The 19,809-nt window shown below is 38.0% G+C and overlaps 2 protein-coding genes across 13 annotated transcripts in view; one reads left to right on the forward strand and one right to left on the reverse strand.

The window, feature by feature from the left end:
• LOC126373656 (cytochrome b5 reductase 4-like) overlaps positions 1-19,809 on the forward strand; it is a 107,785-nt gene that overhangs the window by 79,435 nt on the left and 8,541 nt on the right. For both annotated transcript variants that reach the window (XM_050019875.1, XM_050019877.1), the window contains 4 exons: positions 1,450-1,518; positions 1,612-2,246; positions 3,424-3,640; positions 11,975-12,156. In XM_050019875.1, the coding sequence (XP_049875832.1) occupies positions 1,450-1,518; positions 1,612-2,246; positions 3,424-3,640; positions 11,975-12,156 (1,103 nt within the window). The remainder of the gene's footprint in view (positions 1-1,449; positions 1,519-1,611; positions 2,247-3,423; positions 3,641-11,974; positions 12,157-19,809) is intronic.
• LOC126373659 (uncharacterized) lies at positions 13,194-18,152 on the reverse strand. 11 transcript variants are annotated; one of them, XM_050019882.1, is made up of 5 exons: positions 16,621-18,152; positions 16,432-16,532; positions 15,663-15,674; positions 14,349-14,462; positions 13,194-14,247 (listed from the first exon to the last, which is right to left on the reverse strand). In XM_050019882.1, exons 1-5 carry the CDS (start codon positions 16,709-16,711, stop codon positions 14,230-14,232), a joined length of 336 nt encoding a protein of 111 aa, XP_049875839.1. In that variant the 5' UTR covers positions 16,712-18,152; the 3' UTR covers positions 13,194-14,229. The 11 variants fall into 11 exon arrangements, 1 of the variants encoding a protein (XP_049875839.1); XR_007567347.1 differs by lacking the exon at positions 15,663-15,674; XR_007567348.1 differs by having other exon boundaries at positions 13,194-14,462; positions 15,114-15,674; positions 16,432-16,568; positions 17,125-18,150.

Genomic DNA, 19,809 nt, shown 5'->3' on the forward strand with positions numbered 1-19,809 from the left:
CATCGTAATTGCTCTACATTGGAAGCAATTAACTAGTTTTATATCATAATTAGCTATGATTTTTTTGTTTAGATTAGATAGATAGATAAAATCTTTATTTCTTTATTACGTAACCATTAGTCTTCTTCTTCTATCGTGTGGATTGTGTGGTAGTTCAGCAACCCCATCAACCCCGGTGTCAGGGTAACTATTGAGCCGCCAAAGGCCCGTGATATGATGCATGACTAAGTACTAACTTACATCATTAAGTAGTAACCGGGCTTAACGTGCATTCCGAAGGCATTCCGAACTTTCGGACAATCAGGTGATCAGCCTGTAATTTCCTAACCAAACTAAGGATCACAAAGTGATTTTTGTGATATGTACCCACCGGGATTCGAACCCGGGACATCCGGACCGTGAGCCCAGCGCTCAACCACTGGACCACGGAGGCCGTTAACAACTACTTAGTAACATAGATATTATACCTGTACCTAATTACACTGCATTGGAGGGATAGGTAGACCCTGTTAGTAATGGCTATCGACGCATGCGAGACCTTGAGATGAACAGAGGCAGATGGGTAAAGGTTATACTTAGTACTACTTATAGGCTGTTTCTCTTGTGATTCGACTTAAAATTATAACTGTATGCATCCGATGTAAAATCAAGTAGTACGTAGTATCAAGTAGTATTTAGTAACATAAATAAACTGCTCATCAAATCTTATTGCTGTGTGTAAGCTACCTCATTTACTTAAAAGGGTATAATATGAAGCATTATGCTTGGGTTGGTGAAGGTTTTTCATGTATTAATTCCCGAAAAATGTGAGCCTTGGTTGCCCAGTTTGTAGAACGCTTGCCTCTCACTTTGAGGTCGCAGGTTCGAATCCATCACAAACCTAAACCAATGATTTTCGAAATTGTTTTCGTTCATGTTTGGATCATAAATGATTACCATGTGCTCAGCGGTGAAGGAAAACATCGTGAGGAAACCCACATTCCCGAGGTATATGACCTAACATGGATTGGGCTGATTTTTCCTTCGCGGGTTGGAAGGTCAGACAGACAGTCGCTTCGGTAAAAAACCGAACCTGTCAAATCATCAGATTAGGTAAGCGGGCCCTGTGAAAAATGGGATAATGCTAGGGGGATGAATCACCGAAAAATGTGCTCGAAGAATGCTCACAGTACCGTCCTTGTCTAACAATGCAGAGCTTTACATAGTTAATGGTTTTTGATCAATAGGCGCAACTGGGTTACGATAGCCATAGGTAGATGTATCATTGAATATTTAAAGTGCGTTCACTCTAGATAGATAGATAGATAGATAAAATACTCACACACACTTACACTCTAGCCGACTTTGTACAGAAAAAGACACAAAAATTTGTTATTCTTCTTTAGTTTATTTTTGCGTCCTTAACGTGGTTGTCACATGCAGTTGAGTTAATGTAAATCTTTGTTACAGAGGACGCCTGGTTAGCCATTCGAGGTCGAGTCTACAATATTACACATTATTTGCCTTATCATCCTGGAGGTAAGTTTTATAATAAATTAGTAGTAAATATACGCACCTAATGCTGACTCTGAAAATATGTAGTTATTTAATAGTGGTATGTATTTTCCCTAGGACCCGAAGAACTGATGCGTGGAGCGGGTATGGATGCAACTCAATTGTTCGACAAAGTCCATCCTTGGGTCAACTACGACTCGCTCCTAGCAAAATGTCTCATCGGCCCCCTCCGCTTCGACCTGCCAGAAGCAGATGAAATATTCGACTCCAATCCTTCCCCGAAATCCGACCGCCTAAGAGAACCGTCTAAAGCACAAGAATTAGTCAGAAAATCTATGGAGAACTTAGCCAATTGCATAACTCCCGTTAGAAAAAGAATAACTTCAAAAAGTGATGAGAATGTCAAAGGAAATAGTCCGCCCAGTAAAATAATGCAAAGTTTGATTCAGTCGAGCGACCTGCCAGTTTCTATTAGCCGGAGAGCAGCGTCGAGTCCTGTCAAAACGGCAGGCAAAACTTGCGACTTGCCGCCGTCACTGCGGTATGATTGGATCCAGACGTCGACCAAGTTAACGATATCGGTGTACACGGGCCCGCTGGCCAACCCGGGCGGTTGTGCCCGGATTCACGACGGAGTGCTCTTAATCGAAGTAGCGACAGATGGCTGGCTCCGGACGATTAAATTGGTGCCTGAGGCGAAATTGCAGGAACCATTACAGCTGCGAACGTTCACGGAGAGCGGGAAAATAGAAGTACGTATATTTTGCTTAAATCGGATACCGTATTTACTGTCTACGGATACCTATTGCGGTTTGCAAATACTGTGCTCAATCACTGAACTATTTCTACAAATTGAAATCTCCACATTCGTGATGTCAGGATTTAGGTAGTGATCCACATACTGCGACCGTGTCTCTACATTTTCAGTCGGATTGTGGATATTGGAAGCGAAACAATTTTATATCAATTTAGAAACCCCAAACGCGATTACGATATTTCCTCGAGTTGAAATTTAATATCGACATCGTCTCCCGTTTAAGATCTTAATAGATAGCTTTAAAAATATACCTAACAGGCCTCTTTTAGAAATGGTTTATAATATTTTCTCCTGCAATCGGCACGTGTATTATCAGCATGAATGATTCGAAATGCATTTTAATGATCGAAATCAGAATGATGATGAATCAATGAATTAATCCAATGGCTTTATCGTTGTATTGAGGATACCAAACTTATCCACATCAAATTGGTTTAGACCGGTAGGTATCGTGTTTTATCTCTATTTTATGTCAAAGCCTTAAAGCTCAAGGCTTTACTAAAGTTTGGACGATGCATCGTTTCTGTCGGCCGAGCTAAACGACTACTTACGACAACAATAAAAGAGTATAATGTGTCTCTAACTATTTCGGTATAAACCAACTCAAGGCTGATAAGTTTGGGTACCTACATCCTTATAGCTGTTACCTACGCGTTGTGGATTTGCAGCATGTGTGTTAAATGCGCATACATACAAACAAATCTCGTTCCTTACTTTTAAAAAATAGCTCAGTGTTCTGATTTATTAATTACTGGGGCGTTAAAAAGGCCACATCGAAGCCATTAATCTAAAAAAGCAATATTGCTTTTTTGACATTTGTTTGCAGTGCGCACTTACTTTTTTTTATTTATTTATTTGTACACAATAAAACAGACACAAGAAACATACAAAGAAAACAGATAGTACAGGCAAGCTTATCTCTAAATAAAGAGATTTCTTCCAGCTGACCTACGTGACAAGAGAGACTTTCAACGTATATAATATTATATAGATAGACATACATACTCAATTTGTCAAATTGCAATATTGCTTTCTTGGATGAATTGCTTCAATGTGGCCTTTTTAACCCCCCCCCCCCCCTGTACTAATAAAGCTATATGCGTATTTCACAGGTAATAGCCCAAAAAGAAGAGGCGGGTGTTTGGAAGAGCTGCGGCGAAGCGGCGTTAGGGACGCCGACAAAAGTGTCGTCTCCCCGGACAGTAGAGTGTCGCGTGGTGGACGTGGGACGCGTGTCGCACGACACGTTACTACTCGCTGTCACGCCGCGGGCAGGGCCCGTCGTAGTGCCACTTGGTAGCCACGTCTGCGTGCATCGGAGGATAGCAGGTGAGACATCTATATTCTACCAAGGTGGCGCGTGGTGGACCTGTGGCACGTGCTGCATGACACGTTACTACTCGCTGTCACGTGTCGCTGGGTAGCCCACGCGTGAGTACAATCGAAGAGTGCAGTTGAGTTTCAGGACGTTATAACAAAAATGTAGGTATGGACGATCCCTGACAATCCCTGTTGTGTACCAAACCAGAGATTTAGAAGCGAACCTTTCGCCGAGGTAAAAATGAGGGCTTTGCCTGTGTAAACACTGTTGACAATACATAGGTTTTATTCTCCAACGCATAAAGTAATCAAGCGATGTCAAGTAACTAGCTATCGTCTGCCGAATATGTTATCGTGCCATTTAGGCATCACGCATAGGTATGTATGTGTATCAAGTAATAGCAGACGAGAAAGGCATGCCTGCATTGCTCCAGTACAATACGTGATGCGCTTGAATTATTATCGTATTGCCTTGGCATCATGTCGGTGTACGTACCTATATCATTTGTATAGCGAGCAAAACATGCCCCAGAGTAACAAGCCGTATACAGACAGATGTCGCACGATATGACGTCACAGGCTGATGCGCCTCGTGCCGAGTTCTTGTCACATACATACAATTATATAAACTCACGCTTGTGATACCTATTCGGGTGGACAGAGCCACAAATATTCAGAAGGCAAGTTGCAGCCACTATTCCCATCCGACCCATAGTCACACCGAGTTACCACACCGGTGTGACTATCAATAAAATTATCCTTACTCACACCATGGAATAAGCGTATTTTTTTATTTTCTGAATCAACCAGTGCCTGTTGATAGAAGATGGAATATTTCAGTAATTACTTTTCAGAGAAAAGTAAATATAAACAAAATAATCATTCAATTTAAATTAAAATACTCATCATATTTTGTATTCCATTATTAAAAAATATCAGCCACACGTTTTGTCCCTTAATTTTTTTTCAGTTCTCACTATATAAAACACACAGTATAACGCCGCTTAGTTGGATAAATAAAAGTGTGACTGAGGATCATTTTATTGGTCCATACACACCAGTGTGGTAAGTAACTCGGTGTGACTATGGGTCGGTTGGGCCACTATTGACGCGAAGTCACTTGATATCGTTACGATGTCACTAAAACCCTGTATAATAATCTATATATATATATATATAGGTTTTCTATATCATTTATAAGATATAATGTGTACTAAACATCATGTCACTCTGTCTGACGACCTCCGTGGTCCAGTGGTTGAGCGTTGAGCTCACGATCCGGAGGGCCCGGTTTCGAATCCCGGTGGGGACATATCACAGAAATCACTATGACGTGATCCCTAGTTTGGTTAGGACATTACAGGCTGATCACCTGATTGTCCAAAAAGTAAGATGGTCCGTGGTTCGGAAGGCACGTTAAGCCGTTGGTCCCGGTTACTATTTACTGATGTGAGTAAGTAGTCGTTACATGAGCCATGTCATGGGCCTTTGGCGGCTCAATAATAACCCTGACACCAGGGTTGATGAGGTTGGTAATTCACCTCACAACCCACACGAAATAGATCATGTCACTAGGTCACCTACATGATATAGCTATTACTCGTCAATCACTAATCGTCTCCCGGATCACTAATCCCATATCTGCGCGGATATTAGGAAGAGCTTCGTGACTAATTTCATTCCAATCACACCACTCAAACTAGATTTAAACCTACAAATTGATTTAAGATTGAATTCTGAGGTGAGATTTACATAATCTAATAGGTTTCGATAACATTTTACAGCATAATTAAAACTTAGAGGCATTCCGTTAGACAGAGTGTTACCTAGGTATAAGTTATGACACGACAGAACAGAACATGATGGGATATCTTCAGTGTTTTTAGATGAAATGCTTCAATGTGGCCTTTTAGACCTTCGATCAGATAATGTCGACACCTGTTTATACCAGAGAACTGACAAGTTTCTGGCAACCAATTGATGGCTAAATAACCACATTAATAGAGCAAAGAAGATGGCAGCCAAGCAGTAGATTTAAAACGGTACCAAAACTATTCCTGGGGGGGGTAAAATGGCCACATCGAAGCAATTCATCTAAGAAAGCAATGTTGCAATTTGACATTTGCGAATATAATAGTAAGTGCGCAATGCAATAAATGTCAATGTGGCCATTTGAACCCCCCTGATTTGCTGATCATCGCCGCCCTTTTGGTAATTTAGTCCTAATATACTTACATAATGATGAACCATCATAGTGACAGCGAAACTATATTAAGTTCATCCCTTTGCCTATAATAGGTCCATTACGTTAGAAGGGATCGTTAATTGGAACTCAGGCCACAGAAATAGTCCTTATGTATGTAACCATAAATCAATGATAGCCGTATCGTGGACATAGATAGCAAATGGCATAACAGTGAGTTCCATGTCCGGATAGGAGATGAAAAGAAACGCCTAAGGGTTAATTAATAAAAAGGACATACCTATTTTTATTATTATTTATCATAAAACTGGCTCCGATTCCTGCAGACACATCCTGATTTTGTTTTGTTACCTGTCATTTTCTTATCCGCCGAAAAGGAAAGAGACGGATGATTGACAACTGTTTATTTTAAAATGAATGAGTTACCCGGGCGAATAAAATAGGCATATCGCCTATATAGGCAACCCGTTTGACGTGTACTGTCAACTTAATTCTGTCGGGTTTTTGGCCAATGTAATATTTTGGAAGGGTTTTATTATCTCCACTATCATACACAGAGAGAGATAGAGAGAAAATATTTATTCATCAACTTGTGACACATTACATACAGAGCAATCACAAATAAATGTAGATGCAGAAGCAGAATCAGAGATGAACTCAGTATTGTCTCCATTTCCGAAGAACCAGAGGCTGTTTTTCAGTGGCTTCTTAATGTTCTCCGTCTGCTGGACCCCAGAAAGTAATTACAAAAGAAAGTATTACAATCACATTACATTGTACCAATATTATTTATATACTGCATAGTCGTATTCGGTATTCTATTACTTAATTAGAAAAGAGCTTATTTTACATGCTAAAGACTTAAACAAACTCTTATACAGCTATGAAAACACGAGCAACAAATAAGAGACGATATTTAATACGTAAACACAATACATCTAAATCGATGTTAAACTTGAAAGAGGCAAAAGCAGTTTGCGCGGATATTGCGAGGGGTCACTTTGCATACGTTCTTTCCACCGAGAAAGATTGATCCAGCTTGAGTTATGGAGATGTATCGTCGCAGAAGATTGAAAAAGTTACTCGTGAGAAACTAAGAGTGTTTTCTTATAGTGCGATTAAAAGTTCTTTTTTTGAAATAAGATTACCTACTATATTGCGTTCAATTTCATTTATTCCGTAAACAATATACTTGTCTTAAAAATAAATAGATCACAAATTACAATTTAGGTATTACTACTGTTGGGATATAAATGTCAACTTAAAAATATCATAGTTAGTTGCTATGTTGCGATTTATTACAGCTTTTCACATATTGCTCGTTTTATAGGTTTCGGTTTAGTAAATAATCTGTAGACAATTGCATTTATTTTTGTTTTGGTTTTCCCCGAAGGGTAAGGCAAAGGTAACTATGCCCATACAGCCATGTCTTACGTATTTTTTTTCTTGATGATTGATGAAATGATGAAAGATGATGATGATGAAACCTAAGCCCCCACCCTCGGAGTAGACTCCTACTCCGAACCCCAAACGAATTAACTCAAAAGTCCGCATAAACTTTCGAGTTATGAAGCGGCTTCCTGCCACGAAGCGAAAATAGGCAGATACACTTTGTTTATTGAATACCCCTATATAATAACACTCGCGAATGTCTTCTGACTAACTTGCGATCATTAACCACAAAACACCACTTCGTATTAATTATTTACATTATTCAATGAAGAAAGCAACTGTCCCGTTCCCGTTTCCCGCCAAAAAGCCGTAGACAATTGCAACATAAAAATACCTTTTATAAAAATAATAATTCTTTACTTTTTAATTCTTTTTATAATCATCGGTCTATAGTATCTCTTATTGTCGGACGTGTTTGTAACTACTTACCGACTTAAAGCAAATTGAATTCGAACTGGCCAAACAATCGGCGTTTTTGGCAGTGGTGAAAGTAATTAAACCACACTCATTTTAACATAATCATATAACGTAAGATGAACATAAACAGCCTGTATACGTCCCACTGCTCCACCGCGGGCTAGTGGAGATGTTTTATGGGACCAATGGCTTAACGTGCCCTCCGCAGCACGAAATCATCTTACAACATATTAAAATTTGATTCATAATTGATTTCTGATTGATTTTTGATTTGATAATTGATTGATTCATATTTTTATTTCTTTTTTCTTTTTAATTTCCGCGCGTTAGAATAGATGAGGATACTTTACGAGGTTTTTACTCTACATAAGCACGTGTACTGTTGTTTTGTTTGCTTTACGATTAAGTAGGTATAGCTTTTAGGTGCTTCTCGTTTTTTTATGGATTTAGTCGTATAACAAAAATTATTTAGTAATTTCGAAACGAAATTTGGCACGTGTTCGCGATAATAAGGATTACGCGAATATATACGGTGACATACTTAAATAATGTAGAGTATGTGTAGATGTACGGGTTACTTTTAAAGCTTTTGAAATAGAGCTCTGGAAGACGAGACAAACCGATCGAAGCTAAAAGCATCGCAAGAAACATATTCGAATGTAAAAATAAAATTCTTGAAGCGTCCTTGTAGCTATCACATTTCAATATAGCTGCAAACTTAGTTTGTCACGCGATCGACTTTCAGCGCTTCTTATGAATTGATGCAAATTGTCTCGTGTCGAGTAATGTGACGATGTCAGCCATTTTTTATCTCCGCTTTCAATCATATCGAGACGAGATATTTTTCCGTTATATTTTCGAGACAAAGACAAGGAAATCATAATCAAGGAAATACATGGTGAAAATCTCTTATCCGTCTCCCACTTGGACAAACGCTGAACTATTCCACATCTATTTAGTTTAAGCGATCACTCTCCAATTCGTCTCAAAGGCCACATGCAATCAATTAATCTAAAAAAGACATTTGTTGACATTACGCACTTACTTTTACATTTTCGCAAATGAGAAATTGCATTATTGCTTTTTAGAAGAATTGCTTTAATATGAGTTCAGACAGGCAGTCGCTTCTGTAAAAAACCGGTCCTGTCAAATCTTCAGGTTAGGTAAGCGGACCCTGTGAAAATCGGGATAATGCTAGGGAGATGATGCTTTAATGTGGGGCTGACTCTGCCTCCGCGCCCAAGAGGTGTCCACTCCTTGATAGTTTTTACTCACCTATCATGCTACATTCTGCAAACATGACCGGCTCACTCCCACTTCAATCTTCTTCATTTTATCCCTCTCCAGCCACGGAATCCGTCTCGCTTTTTGGATTAGGAATAGGCGAGGAAAAGGCAGTATTTCTACTCTATATAATTGACATAAGCTCGCTTAGATCCACCACAAGTTCAGGTCAAGGTTAATTACAATAGGGTCTCGAGGGTAACCTACGGATACGAGAGATATCAACCCCTAGTTTAGAGGATTGGAGGATTATAAAGTATGTAATGTGGACACGGACTACTCAGTTTGCTGCTGTTTAGTGTTGTCCTTTCTGTCGTAGGCCTTTGTGTCAAAAGTGGCTGCATGTTGTCTACTAATTACCTACTTGTGTTCTTTAGTTAACTTAGATTTATTTCTTGTTGCACCATCCCGCATCTACGTCTAGTAATTGTTTGTTCCTTGTAGTGGCAACCTGGAAAAAACTCTCCAGAAAAATAAGGCCCTTAATTTTAAGAACTGAGCAATAAAGTGTATTTGCTTTGTGTGAGTTTATTTTTGTTTTCGGCGGCTAAGGAGTGTACTACAAAGTTAACGACAGCACTGCTTGCTTTTCTTACATGACTGGATCACTTCTGTCGCGAATGAGCCATATTTTTACAGGCATAAGGATGTTTCAATTCTAAATATATGCAGTGTTTTGTGAACAATTCGTGTGGGTGGCAGTATACAGTGTCTAAAATCAAATTGTAAAGACATTTCTACGTGGGTAGTTGTTTCTAAAGAATATATTTATTTTTTCCTCGTCCCGGAAACGGCACAGGAAGAAATTACGTTACATTAATTGAAACATGTTTATCGTGGGTAGGATGTATAGGAACGGGGGTGAGTCTGGCGAAATTGTGTGCAAAGTGTTTGTTTGTGGTTACATGGACGATGCTCGGATTTGGGCCACAAACGTCGCTCCCAATGATTTGCGGTCCCGGAAATGTGTTGCAGGGTTGTATTGTATGTAGTTATTTCCTTTGTGTTTTAAACAGAAAGTAGGTTATTTTGTTAGATGATTTTATAATTGATTGTATAATATTCATCTACAATGTAAACAACGGAATGAACTCTAAAGTTTACAATAAATAAAGCAAGATCTGTCATCAGTATCGAAATTTTATAACATTTACTAAATGTGTAAGGTCACGAGTACTAATATGTAATACACTTTGCAACCATGTCACATTAACATTTTTGACAAATTAAACTGTGAGTCTTATTAAATGTCAAATATGATAGCGCGACAGGGTTCTAAAGTGTACATACGGGTATTAGTGAAATCTTTGAGAGATGATTCAGATTCAAACCATGATTCTAAGTAGGTATCTAATGTAATTTTAAAAAACACTAAAAATTTGATATAAAATTCCGTTTGATATCAACTCACAATCATGGTCTGAATCATCCCCCTCAGTATTCCATCCTTCCAGCCGTATTCGGCCACGGCAACAAGTCTCTAATCTAGGAACGCCTAAGGTGCGCTCTTATATGGCTGATGTAACCGATCTTAGCAGTGAATGTACGGCCACATTCACTACACATCAACACACCTCCGATATAGTTATATGTTATGGCCGCAGATGGTCGGGCCTTCAGCTCGTCGCGTTTTGAATCAAGCTCTTCTCGGCAGCTTTTCTCGACGTATTCTATACGATGTCACTAACACCCTGTATGAATGAAAACTGAACCGAGTGAACTCTTTCAAATATGAACTGGCATAACTGGGCTTAACATTTTCAGTAAAACCCATTCTGTATAACATTTTTCTTTTGTACAGCCACCCACGGTCCTCTTGTACCCTTATAAATGTCCTAAAGAAATAACGAGATCAGAGACTTGGCAAATTCTCTAGAGGATTGTGAGGAAATCACAGACTGTTGCAGCTAATGTGAAGCCCCTATGTCGCATATACCATTAGAATGGATAATATATCCAACTTACATACCTAACAAAACAAAAAAATAGTTATTTCTTTTGTAAAATTAAATTCTCCTCTCATTGTTGGTACCTAAGTATACGTATACGACGAACAACTCTTTGAAAATAGGATGTGGTCACGGGTATATACTTTGATACCATGTCACATTAACTTTTTTGACAAATTAAACCGTTAGTCTCATTAAATGTCAAATATGATAGTGTGACAGGGTTCTAAAGTGGGTACATGATATTACTCATGACTGTATGTAAGCATTAATGTACTTATAATTATGTCACTGTAGTAACATAATTAGTTGTCAATAAAGTATTTTATCTATCTAACACGTACTAAGCGTTGCCCCCGATATTTGAATCTTTCTATTCAACGTGTTTTTTCATCCCTTTACACATAAGTATCTATATGTTTTATTTGAATCGTTTTCCAATAATAAAAAAATCAATTTAAACCTCTTACTACAACTTATGTCTATGACATCGCACATCCAACTCCATCTCACACCCATTAGACGCCCCACCTTACTTGTCCCTTAACTACCTCGTTCCAATAAAATGGGTCTCAGTGAGATCTATTCATATTTTGATATAAGGAAATCGTGAAAATATTCGATTTTATCCCAGAGTGCGTGAATCCCCGGAGGTTTATACCTAATAAATAATTTATTGTGTCCCTGATCCCGGCGTTCCCCTGTGATATCCATAATACGCTTATGTCCATTCCCTTTTATTGTTCTGACATTATATTCTTTGCGAAAACAGGTTTATTTTTTACTTATCTCGTTTTATGGAACTACTTCTCAGTTGGCTACAAGATTGGTTAATTTTAATAACCATTCAGGTGTATAAAGTGTCAATTATATTTTTAATCGGTTTTTATTTTTCCTTAAAAATCTTGTAAGTTCTTTTCCTTATATTTTCTGTGCCATTGTAGGTACCTTTTAATTTGCTTCATCACCTTCATCTTGTGTTAATTAAAACATTCTAATAATTAATACTCTGATTACGACTGTATTTGCCTTTCTCAGGTTCAGACGTGATTCGTTCATACACGCCAGTCGGCGAGGGCTGGGGCCCGGGAGAGCCAGGTGCTCTCAAGCTAGCAGTCAAGAGGTATGAAGGAGGAGTGGTGTCTCCGGAACTGGCTGCGCTCAAAATTGGCGACCTGGTTAAACTCTCCGGCCCGTATGGGAACTTTCATCTTCAGAAGGTACGTTGAATAACAAACTATTTGAAAATGAAAAGTTAAATGTTTTCAGATTTAAATGTTCCTTTCTAAACAAATCTTAATGATTCGGTTTTTGTATCATAATTTATGTTTTTATTTAATTCAGCTTATATTATTTCTAGTACCAACTTTTTACATTTCGCTCGGAAAATTTAAGTTTTCAAATGGCAGACAACCAGAAAATTATTTTTGTTAGCCGAGACCCATGGAGTAGCCTCCTCTAATAAGACGATATATAATCATATTAAATGCTCCTACCTACATTAATATATAGTGTCCTACCTCTATGAATACAGGCATGCATTGTTCATAGATCTGTCAGCCACAGTTGCTGCTTTTGTCCTCTTGTGCCCATTTAAATGTAGTGTAATAGAATTAGTTTTCAATACAACTTGTTCTGAAGCAGAAACATATTAGGTCAGTTTGTAGGGCGTGGCTTTTGCTGTGAAAAAGATATTTTATTCGATTTTCGAATTAGAAAAACAATGTTTGAATATAGGCTGGTGCTCTAAATAAATGTTCCTTTGAACATTACGGCTAGATCAAAAGCGCGGGAAACTTCCGAAATTGGCGGTCGTGTTTTTTAGTGAAAATTTAATTTAATTGATTTCGTGTGGGTTCAGTGGAGTATTTCTGTATTATTTTATCTGTTAATTCATATTTATATATATTCTTCTAAAATACTTGCTGCTGTGTAGTGGTAAGTGAGTTTTTCTTTTTACTATGGGGGTTGATCCCCCCGACGACCCCGGTGGCGGCCGGGATCGTCATCGTGTCCCTCATGTAGGGATGGAAGTTATTGTTGACGATACTTCGTCAATGGATACGGAGGACGGGTGCTCCTCTCAAGTCAGAAAACGTGTAAGACCCTTGAGAAAGATTTGCAAACATTGCAACAAAAAGCGCAAAAGTAAAAATAGTAAAAACGTTTCGGGTGTAGACAAGTGCAATTGCAATTCTGACGAAGACAATTCTCTTTTATCAACAATACCTGATCCTCCACCTCTACCACCAACAGTCACAGTAACTAATCAGCAAACCCAGCAGCAACAGCAAGTTGGTAGGAAATATGTTTCTTCCGACCTAGCACCCTATGTGGTGCACATTCAAAAGGAGCAGTCTACTCCTGACGATCCTGTTTCACTGCATCCCATTCAGTTTGGCAGCGTTCTAAAGAAAAATATGATTAAAAACATAGTGAACGGTAGCTTGAAACGGATCGGCAGAAATAGACTATCCATGGCCTTTTCCACATATTCTGATGCTAACGCTTTTATTGAAAATCCTTGCCTTGCCAGCCATAGTTTGAGAGCTTTCATTCCAACCTTTATTATCACACGGATGGGTGTTGTCAGGGGTGTCCCTGCTGACTGGCCTGAGGATGAGATTTTGGATAATGTGAGTGTCCCCATTGGATGTGGGAAAGTTCTTAAAGCTAGGAGAATTAAAAGTAAAAAAATTATAAATGGGTCTCCAGAATTTACTAACACTGAAACAGTTGTTTTAACTTTCGATGGACAAGTACTACCAAAACGTGTGTTTATGTGCTATACTCCATTGACTGTCGACTTGTACATTTATCCAACCATTCAATGTTACAGCTGCTGCCGTTTTGGTCATACAAAGGCTCAATGCCGCTCCAAGCCTCGCTGTTATAAATGTGGGCAAGGTCACACTGCCGAATCTTGTTCAGTAGAACAAGAGGATGGATCATGCTGTCTTTGTTCTGGTTATCATTTTGCCACTAGTAAGGCTTGTCCTGAATTTTCCCGACAAAAAAATATCAAAGTGTCAATGGCTCAAAACTGCATCTCATATTTAGAGGCTTCCAAATTACACCCCGTTGTCTCCAAATCTTTTGCTGACGTTCTTAGAACTTCGCAACATAAACAATCTCAAGATGAGGCTGCTAACCCAGCAGCTCGATTGTCCCCATCTTCCAGCTCATATAAAAAAACAGTTTTCCTTAAGCCTCGTGCTCCTCCTACGCCTTCGGCTGGGTATGACCGGGCTGCACATGCATCTCTAATAAAAGATTATGATATACCTCTATCTTCACCAAATGGTTCTGCTCTGAAAAATGATAACTCAGAAAATGATAAATCAAACCAACCCATAGCGAAATTAATTTTGTCTCTTATTGAGCTTTTGTTTAAATCCAGTTTAATTCCCACCAATTCTATACCGTCCCACGTTGCCCAACTAATTGAAAACACTGTGTCTATCAATCCCAATAATGGATCAGGTACTCCTACAGTGGAATTGTAGAAGTGCTGCTGATAAAAAACCTGAAATAATATTTTTAATTAATAAATATAATCCTTCAATAGTCTGTCTCTCAGAGACATGGCTTTTGCCTGAATATTCTTTTAGAATATCAGGTTTTAATATTCTTAGGAAGGACAGAGCTAGTGATGCGCATGGTGGTGTTGCCATCCTTATCAATAGTTCTGTTCCTTACAAACAAATATCTCTTCCTCCTGTAAATAATGGTGTTGAAGCCACTGCTATCTCTGTAAATAATGTGTGTATAGTTTCTGTATATATTGCTCATCCTACTTTAGCTTTGTATAGTGATCTCACTAATATATTTAAATGTATACCAAGCCCTTTTTTAGTACTAGGTGATTTTAATGGCCAGCACCCGGCATGGGGAGGTTCATCTAGACATATTTTTTATGGAGAAGAAATGTTGCGAATTTTAAATTCTCTCAATCTCTGTATTTTAAATGATGGTACTCCTACTCGGCGTACTGGCCCTGACGAGGGCCCTAGTGCTCCAGATCTCTCTATATGCACGCCTAATCTTGCTTCTATTCTTTCGTGGTCAGTTCACCCTTCTACTTGTGGAAGTGACCATCATCCCATAACTATTAAGTTTCCTTCGTTACATCCAATGATAGCTCCGAAACCTACTCCCCGTATGAAATATAGATTACCTAGTGATTGGTCTGCATTTAGTCAGCAAGTTGACAGTAAAGTTTCAAACCTCCCTTCTGTCTGTATGGGTAATGAGATGGCTTGCTCTGAGGCTCTTGTCAAAGTCATGATTGAGGTTGCAGATGCTTTATTCCCAATTAAAGTGGGCGGCTCCAGAAAAATCCCCTGTCCACCTTGGTGGGACAACGAGTGCACAGAGGCTATAAAAAGAAGGAGGGAAGCAGAAAGGGTTTATTCCTGTTTAATGACATCTGTGAACTATGAGCTTTACTGTCAAGTGGCACGGGACACTCGTAAATTTTTGAAAAAGAAGAAGTTTGAGGGATGGAGAAGATTCTGTAATAATATTTGTCCAGATGTTAATGTTTCTGTTGTTTGGCAAAGCGTTAGGAGATTCAGGATGGGTGTTAATCCATCATCTAGAGGCTCTCTATCTTCAGAGCTAGCTGAACAATTCCTAGATAATCTAGCTCCTTCTTCAGTTCCTGAGTTACAAATTCAGTGCTTGCCAACTTCAATTTCTAATAATTTATCAGGATTAAATTCACCTTTTTCCATGTCTGAAATTAAAGGCATTTTAACAAGTTTAATTGACACGTCACCCGGTCAAGACGGTATACCCTATTCCTTTTTCTGTAACAGCAGTGATAAAACTTTAAATTACTTCTTAAATATTATAAATTCTATTATGTTGTCTGGCAACATTCCTCTCTCATGGAGGTCCCAGTTAGTAATACCTATCTTAAAACCAAAGAAACCTCCTTCTGACGCTTCTTCTTACCGACCTGTTGTTTTATCTTCTGTACTGGCCAAATTGGCAGAACATTTAGTCAAAAATAGGCTAGAATGGTATTTAGAAAGCAATAGATTGCTCTCTGAAAGTCAGTTCGGCTTCAGAAAGGGCAGAAGTACTTCTGATAGTTTGAGTCTGTTTATGACTGACATTAGACTGGCATTTTCAAAAAATGAATCCATCCTCTCTGCTTTTTTAGACATTAAAGGTGCCTATGATAATGTTGTTATTTCTATTCTTCATAAGAAATTAAAATCATTAAATGTTCCGGAAATGCTCACTTCATTTATTATTAGAATGCTGTCAGAGAGATCTATAAGTGTTACACTAGATGGGTCCCAGATATCTAGAGTTGTTTGGCAGGGCTTACCTCAAGGCTCAGTGCTGAGCCCTTTACTATATAATGTATATACTTATGATTTAGAGGATTCCTTAAGTAACTCAGTTAATATTTTACAGTATGCAGATGATCTTTTATTGTATTGTTCAGGTAAATCTGTTTCTAATTTATGTAACACACTTACAACATCTCTTGGTATATTGAAGGGTTGGCTGAATGATAATGGCTTAGAATTATCCGTTTCCAAAAGCAATGTAGTGCTTTTTTCTCGTATGAGATCTCCCCCTGAAATTAATGTTTTTTATGATAATATCCCCATGCCTGTAAGTTTACAATGTAAATTTTTAGGAGTTATACTGGATTCCAAACTTACTGGTATCCCACATTGCAATTATATTGAGGCTAAATGTGAACGGAATCTTAATATTATTAAATGCCTCAGAGGTGTATGGTGGGGCGCTCATCCTACTTCTCTGAGAATCATTTATAATGCACTAATCAGGAGTGTGATTGATTATGGATCTTTTTTGCTGGAACCATGTAGTGCTGCTGCTTTAAATAAACTAGATAAAATACAATCGGTAGCTTTAAGGATTGTTCTGGGCGCAATGAAGACTAGCCCTATTAATGCAATGCAAGTCGAGTGTGTTGAACCCCCTTTACAACTGAGGCGGCAGTTTCTTTCAGATAGTTATTTATACCGTTGTTTACAACTAGGTGACCACCCACTTTTAACCAAGCTAAAAATCCTCTCTGAAGAAGTCAACTCCTCAAGTTACTGGACTCATAAATGCACTCCTTGTTTAATTAATAGTTATCAAAAATTACTGTCAATTGATACGCCAATTCATAACTCAATATGTTTCCCTCTTTACACCTCAAACTATGAAGCCCTTGTTTATAAACCTGATGTTCGTTTAAACTTGGGTATAACTAAACAAACTTTTGAGGCATCCAATGTTTTCAATTTCGTTCTAGACACGGAATTTGACAATAGCACTGACAGTTGGCATCATGTTTTTAGTGATGCGTCCAAACGATCCACAGATAATAAAGTAGGTGTTGGCATATATCACTCACAATACGATATAGTTCAAAAGATTAAATTACCTCCTGAGAGTTCTGTTTTTACTGGTGAAGTTTTTGGTCTGTATAAAGCGGTTGAGTATGTACTTTTAGCAAAACTTAGGAAAACTATAATCTTTTCAGACTCAATGAGCGCTCTACAATCTCTATCTAAATTTTTATTTAAAACAAAACTTATTAGTCCATTGATAATAGAAACCAGAAACATGATTGTTCAGTGTGCTGCAAAGGGATTTTCGATTATTTTTGCCTGGATTCCGGGACATAGGGGTATCCGTGGAAACGAACAGGCTGATAGGCTTGCTAATGACGCCATTGATTGTGGAGATATGGCTTACTATAAAATCTACCCTCATGACCTTCTTGCTCTACCCAGAGTGTATCTACGTGATTCGTGGAGGGAAGTGTGGTCTGTCAGTTCTCAAACAAAAGGAAAATATTTCGCATCTATCCAACGTGAAATTCCTGCAAAACCCTGGTTCTCGCGGTTGCTGTTGGGCAAGACGGCATCGTGCATCCTGACTCGTATGAGATTAGGTCACGTTTGTACGTCTGCTCATCTAGCTAAATTTCATATAGTGGACAGTGCTTTATGTGAGTGTGGTGAGGTGGAGGATGTGGATCACATCTTCCTGAATTGTCCTAAATATGATAATGCTCAACTTTTTCAGGGACTTACACATTTACACATTCCTTTTCCTACTTCTATCCAGATCCTTTTATCTTCAAATAATCCTTCAGTCTATCGTTTATTAAGTATGTTTATTAATACTAATGATATTAAAATTTAACTTCCTCTTTTTATTATTATTTTATTATTATTCCTCTCCTGATCCTTACCTTTTCCAAATTCCGTTCCTATCCGGTATATTTTATTATTGAAAAGTTTCCTCGTTTTTAACGACTGCACAGTAACAACATGAAAAGATAATTATTATTGAAGACTAACTCACGATTTATCACTCAAGATTTGTCATTGGCGCATCGCTAGCCGCGGAAGCCAGAAGAAAAAAAAAAAAAAAAAAATTACGGCTAGATTACGGCTTTACTAGAAATATTTTTTCCAAATTCAAATCGAATGGCTTGTGATAGAAACCTTAAATCGATTATGAAATCGAATTATCTTGATATCGACCGCTTGTTTTATCGATGCAACATAATCCCAAAAGTAAATATACTCGATGAATGCCGTGAAAGACCACAAGCAAGCCAGGCTGCCATTCTTCTTGTATAATATACATAAATATGCATGTGTTCTAACGTTCTAAGTGCTAAACAATGTTTTGTAGCAAAGCGTTGAGTGTTTTACCACTGCTGTGTATATTACCTATATAAGATTGATAGGTAGGTACAAACCAAGCACGACTACGGAGAAGAAACAATAATTGTGCTACTTTCCCACCAGTCAAATCAATTACTTTTTACTAAACGTCAAAATACGAAATTACTATGGAATTTGTATGAAAAGGCACACTGTGACGTCATAGAAAACGAGTTACATTTTTCTTGATTAAAATTCATAAATAAGTGAAATAGAAAAAATAAAATGTTATTGTCACGTTTAGATCTGTCTTTATTTAGTAATCAGAATTTCATAATTTGTCTTGAATCTAGTACACGACCCAATTGATGACCACAAGTTTAGACAATTATTTTCTTTATTACTATCGTTTCTACAGATCCTTTTAAGTGTTGTGTATGTGTTAGGAGATTAGAAATTCTAATGACTTAATATTTTATTATCACATAAACAGACAAGCGGAACGGGACATTTTTTATTGACTAAATATTTAAGTAATGTTCGATCACTGCGATCGTACCAATGAACGGAGGAAAATTTCTAGCGAACGAAGTCCAATCGGAATTATTTACGAGAGTCGTCTCCATTAATTCCTCTGTAATTTAATTACCCTCAGCCTTGTATTGGTGATTTCATTCATAATGGTCATTATAGTTAGTAGAATTGGTACTTAAGTGATTAATTTAGTGCAGGGGTTCCCAAAGGGTGCGCCGTAGTGCCCTGGTGCGCCGTAGAAAGTAAAGAGGGGTGCTGTGAGTTCTATCATTATCCGAAACCATAAATATTCGCGTGTACCTATTTAATCGCTCGCATCGGTAAATAATATAGCGTCGTGTCACAAATTTACAACGACGGTAGGTACCTACACCATCTTCGCGCGCGTTTTCCTATCTGTCTCGAAATAATCTAACCTAACAACCGTTACGAAGTACTAAACTTGTAAGTAACTGCGCCGCAGGTGAAAAAAGGTTGTTATCCCCTCATTTAGTGAAGTAGAAGATCTTAGAAAAGTAGAAGAAATAGAGATGAGTCATACTTAAAAAAAAACTTTACACTCATACTACTAAAATGCTGTCATACTTATAAAATATACCTATTTTGTGATCATTGTTTTATATTTTATTTATTTTGAATGTTTTATTTGGTACGTAAATTATGGATCATTGTAATTTGAAA

The sequence above is a fragment of the Pectinophora gossypiella genome, chromosome 16 (genome assembly GCF_024362695.1).
Source record: "Pectinophora gossypiella chromosome 16, ilPecGoss1.1, whole genome shotgun sequence".
Taxonomy (NCBI): domain Eukaryota; kingdom Metazoa; phylum Arthropoda; class Insecta; order Lepidoptera; family Gelechiidae; genus Pectinophora; species Pectinophora gossypiella.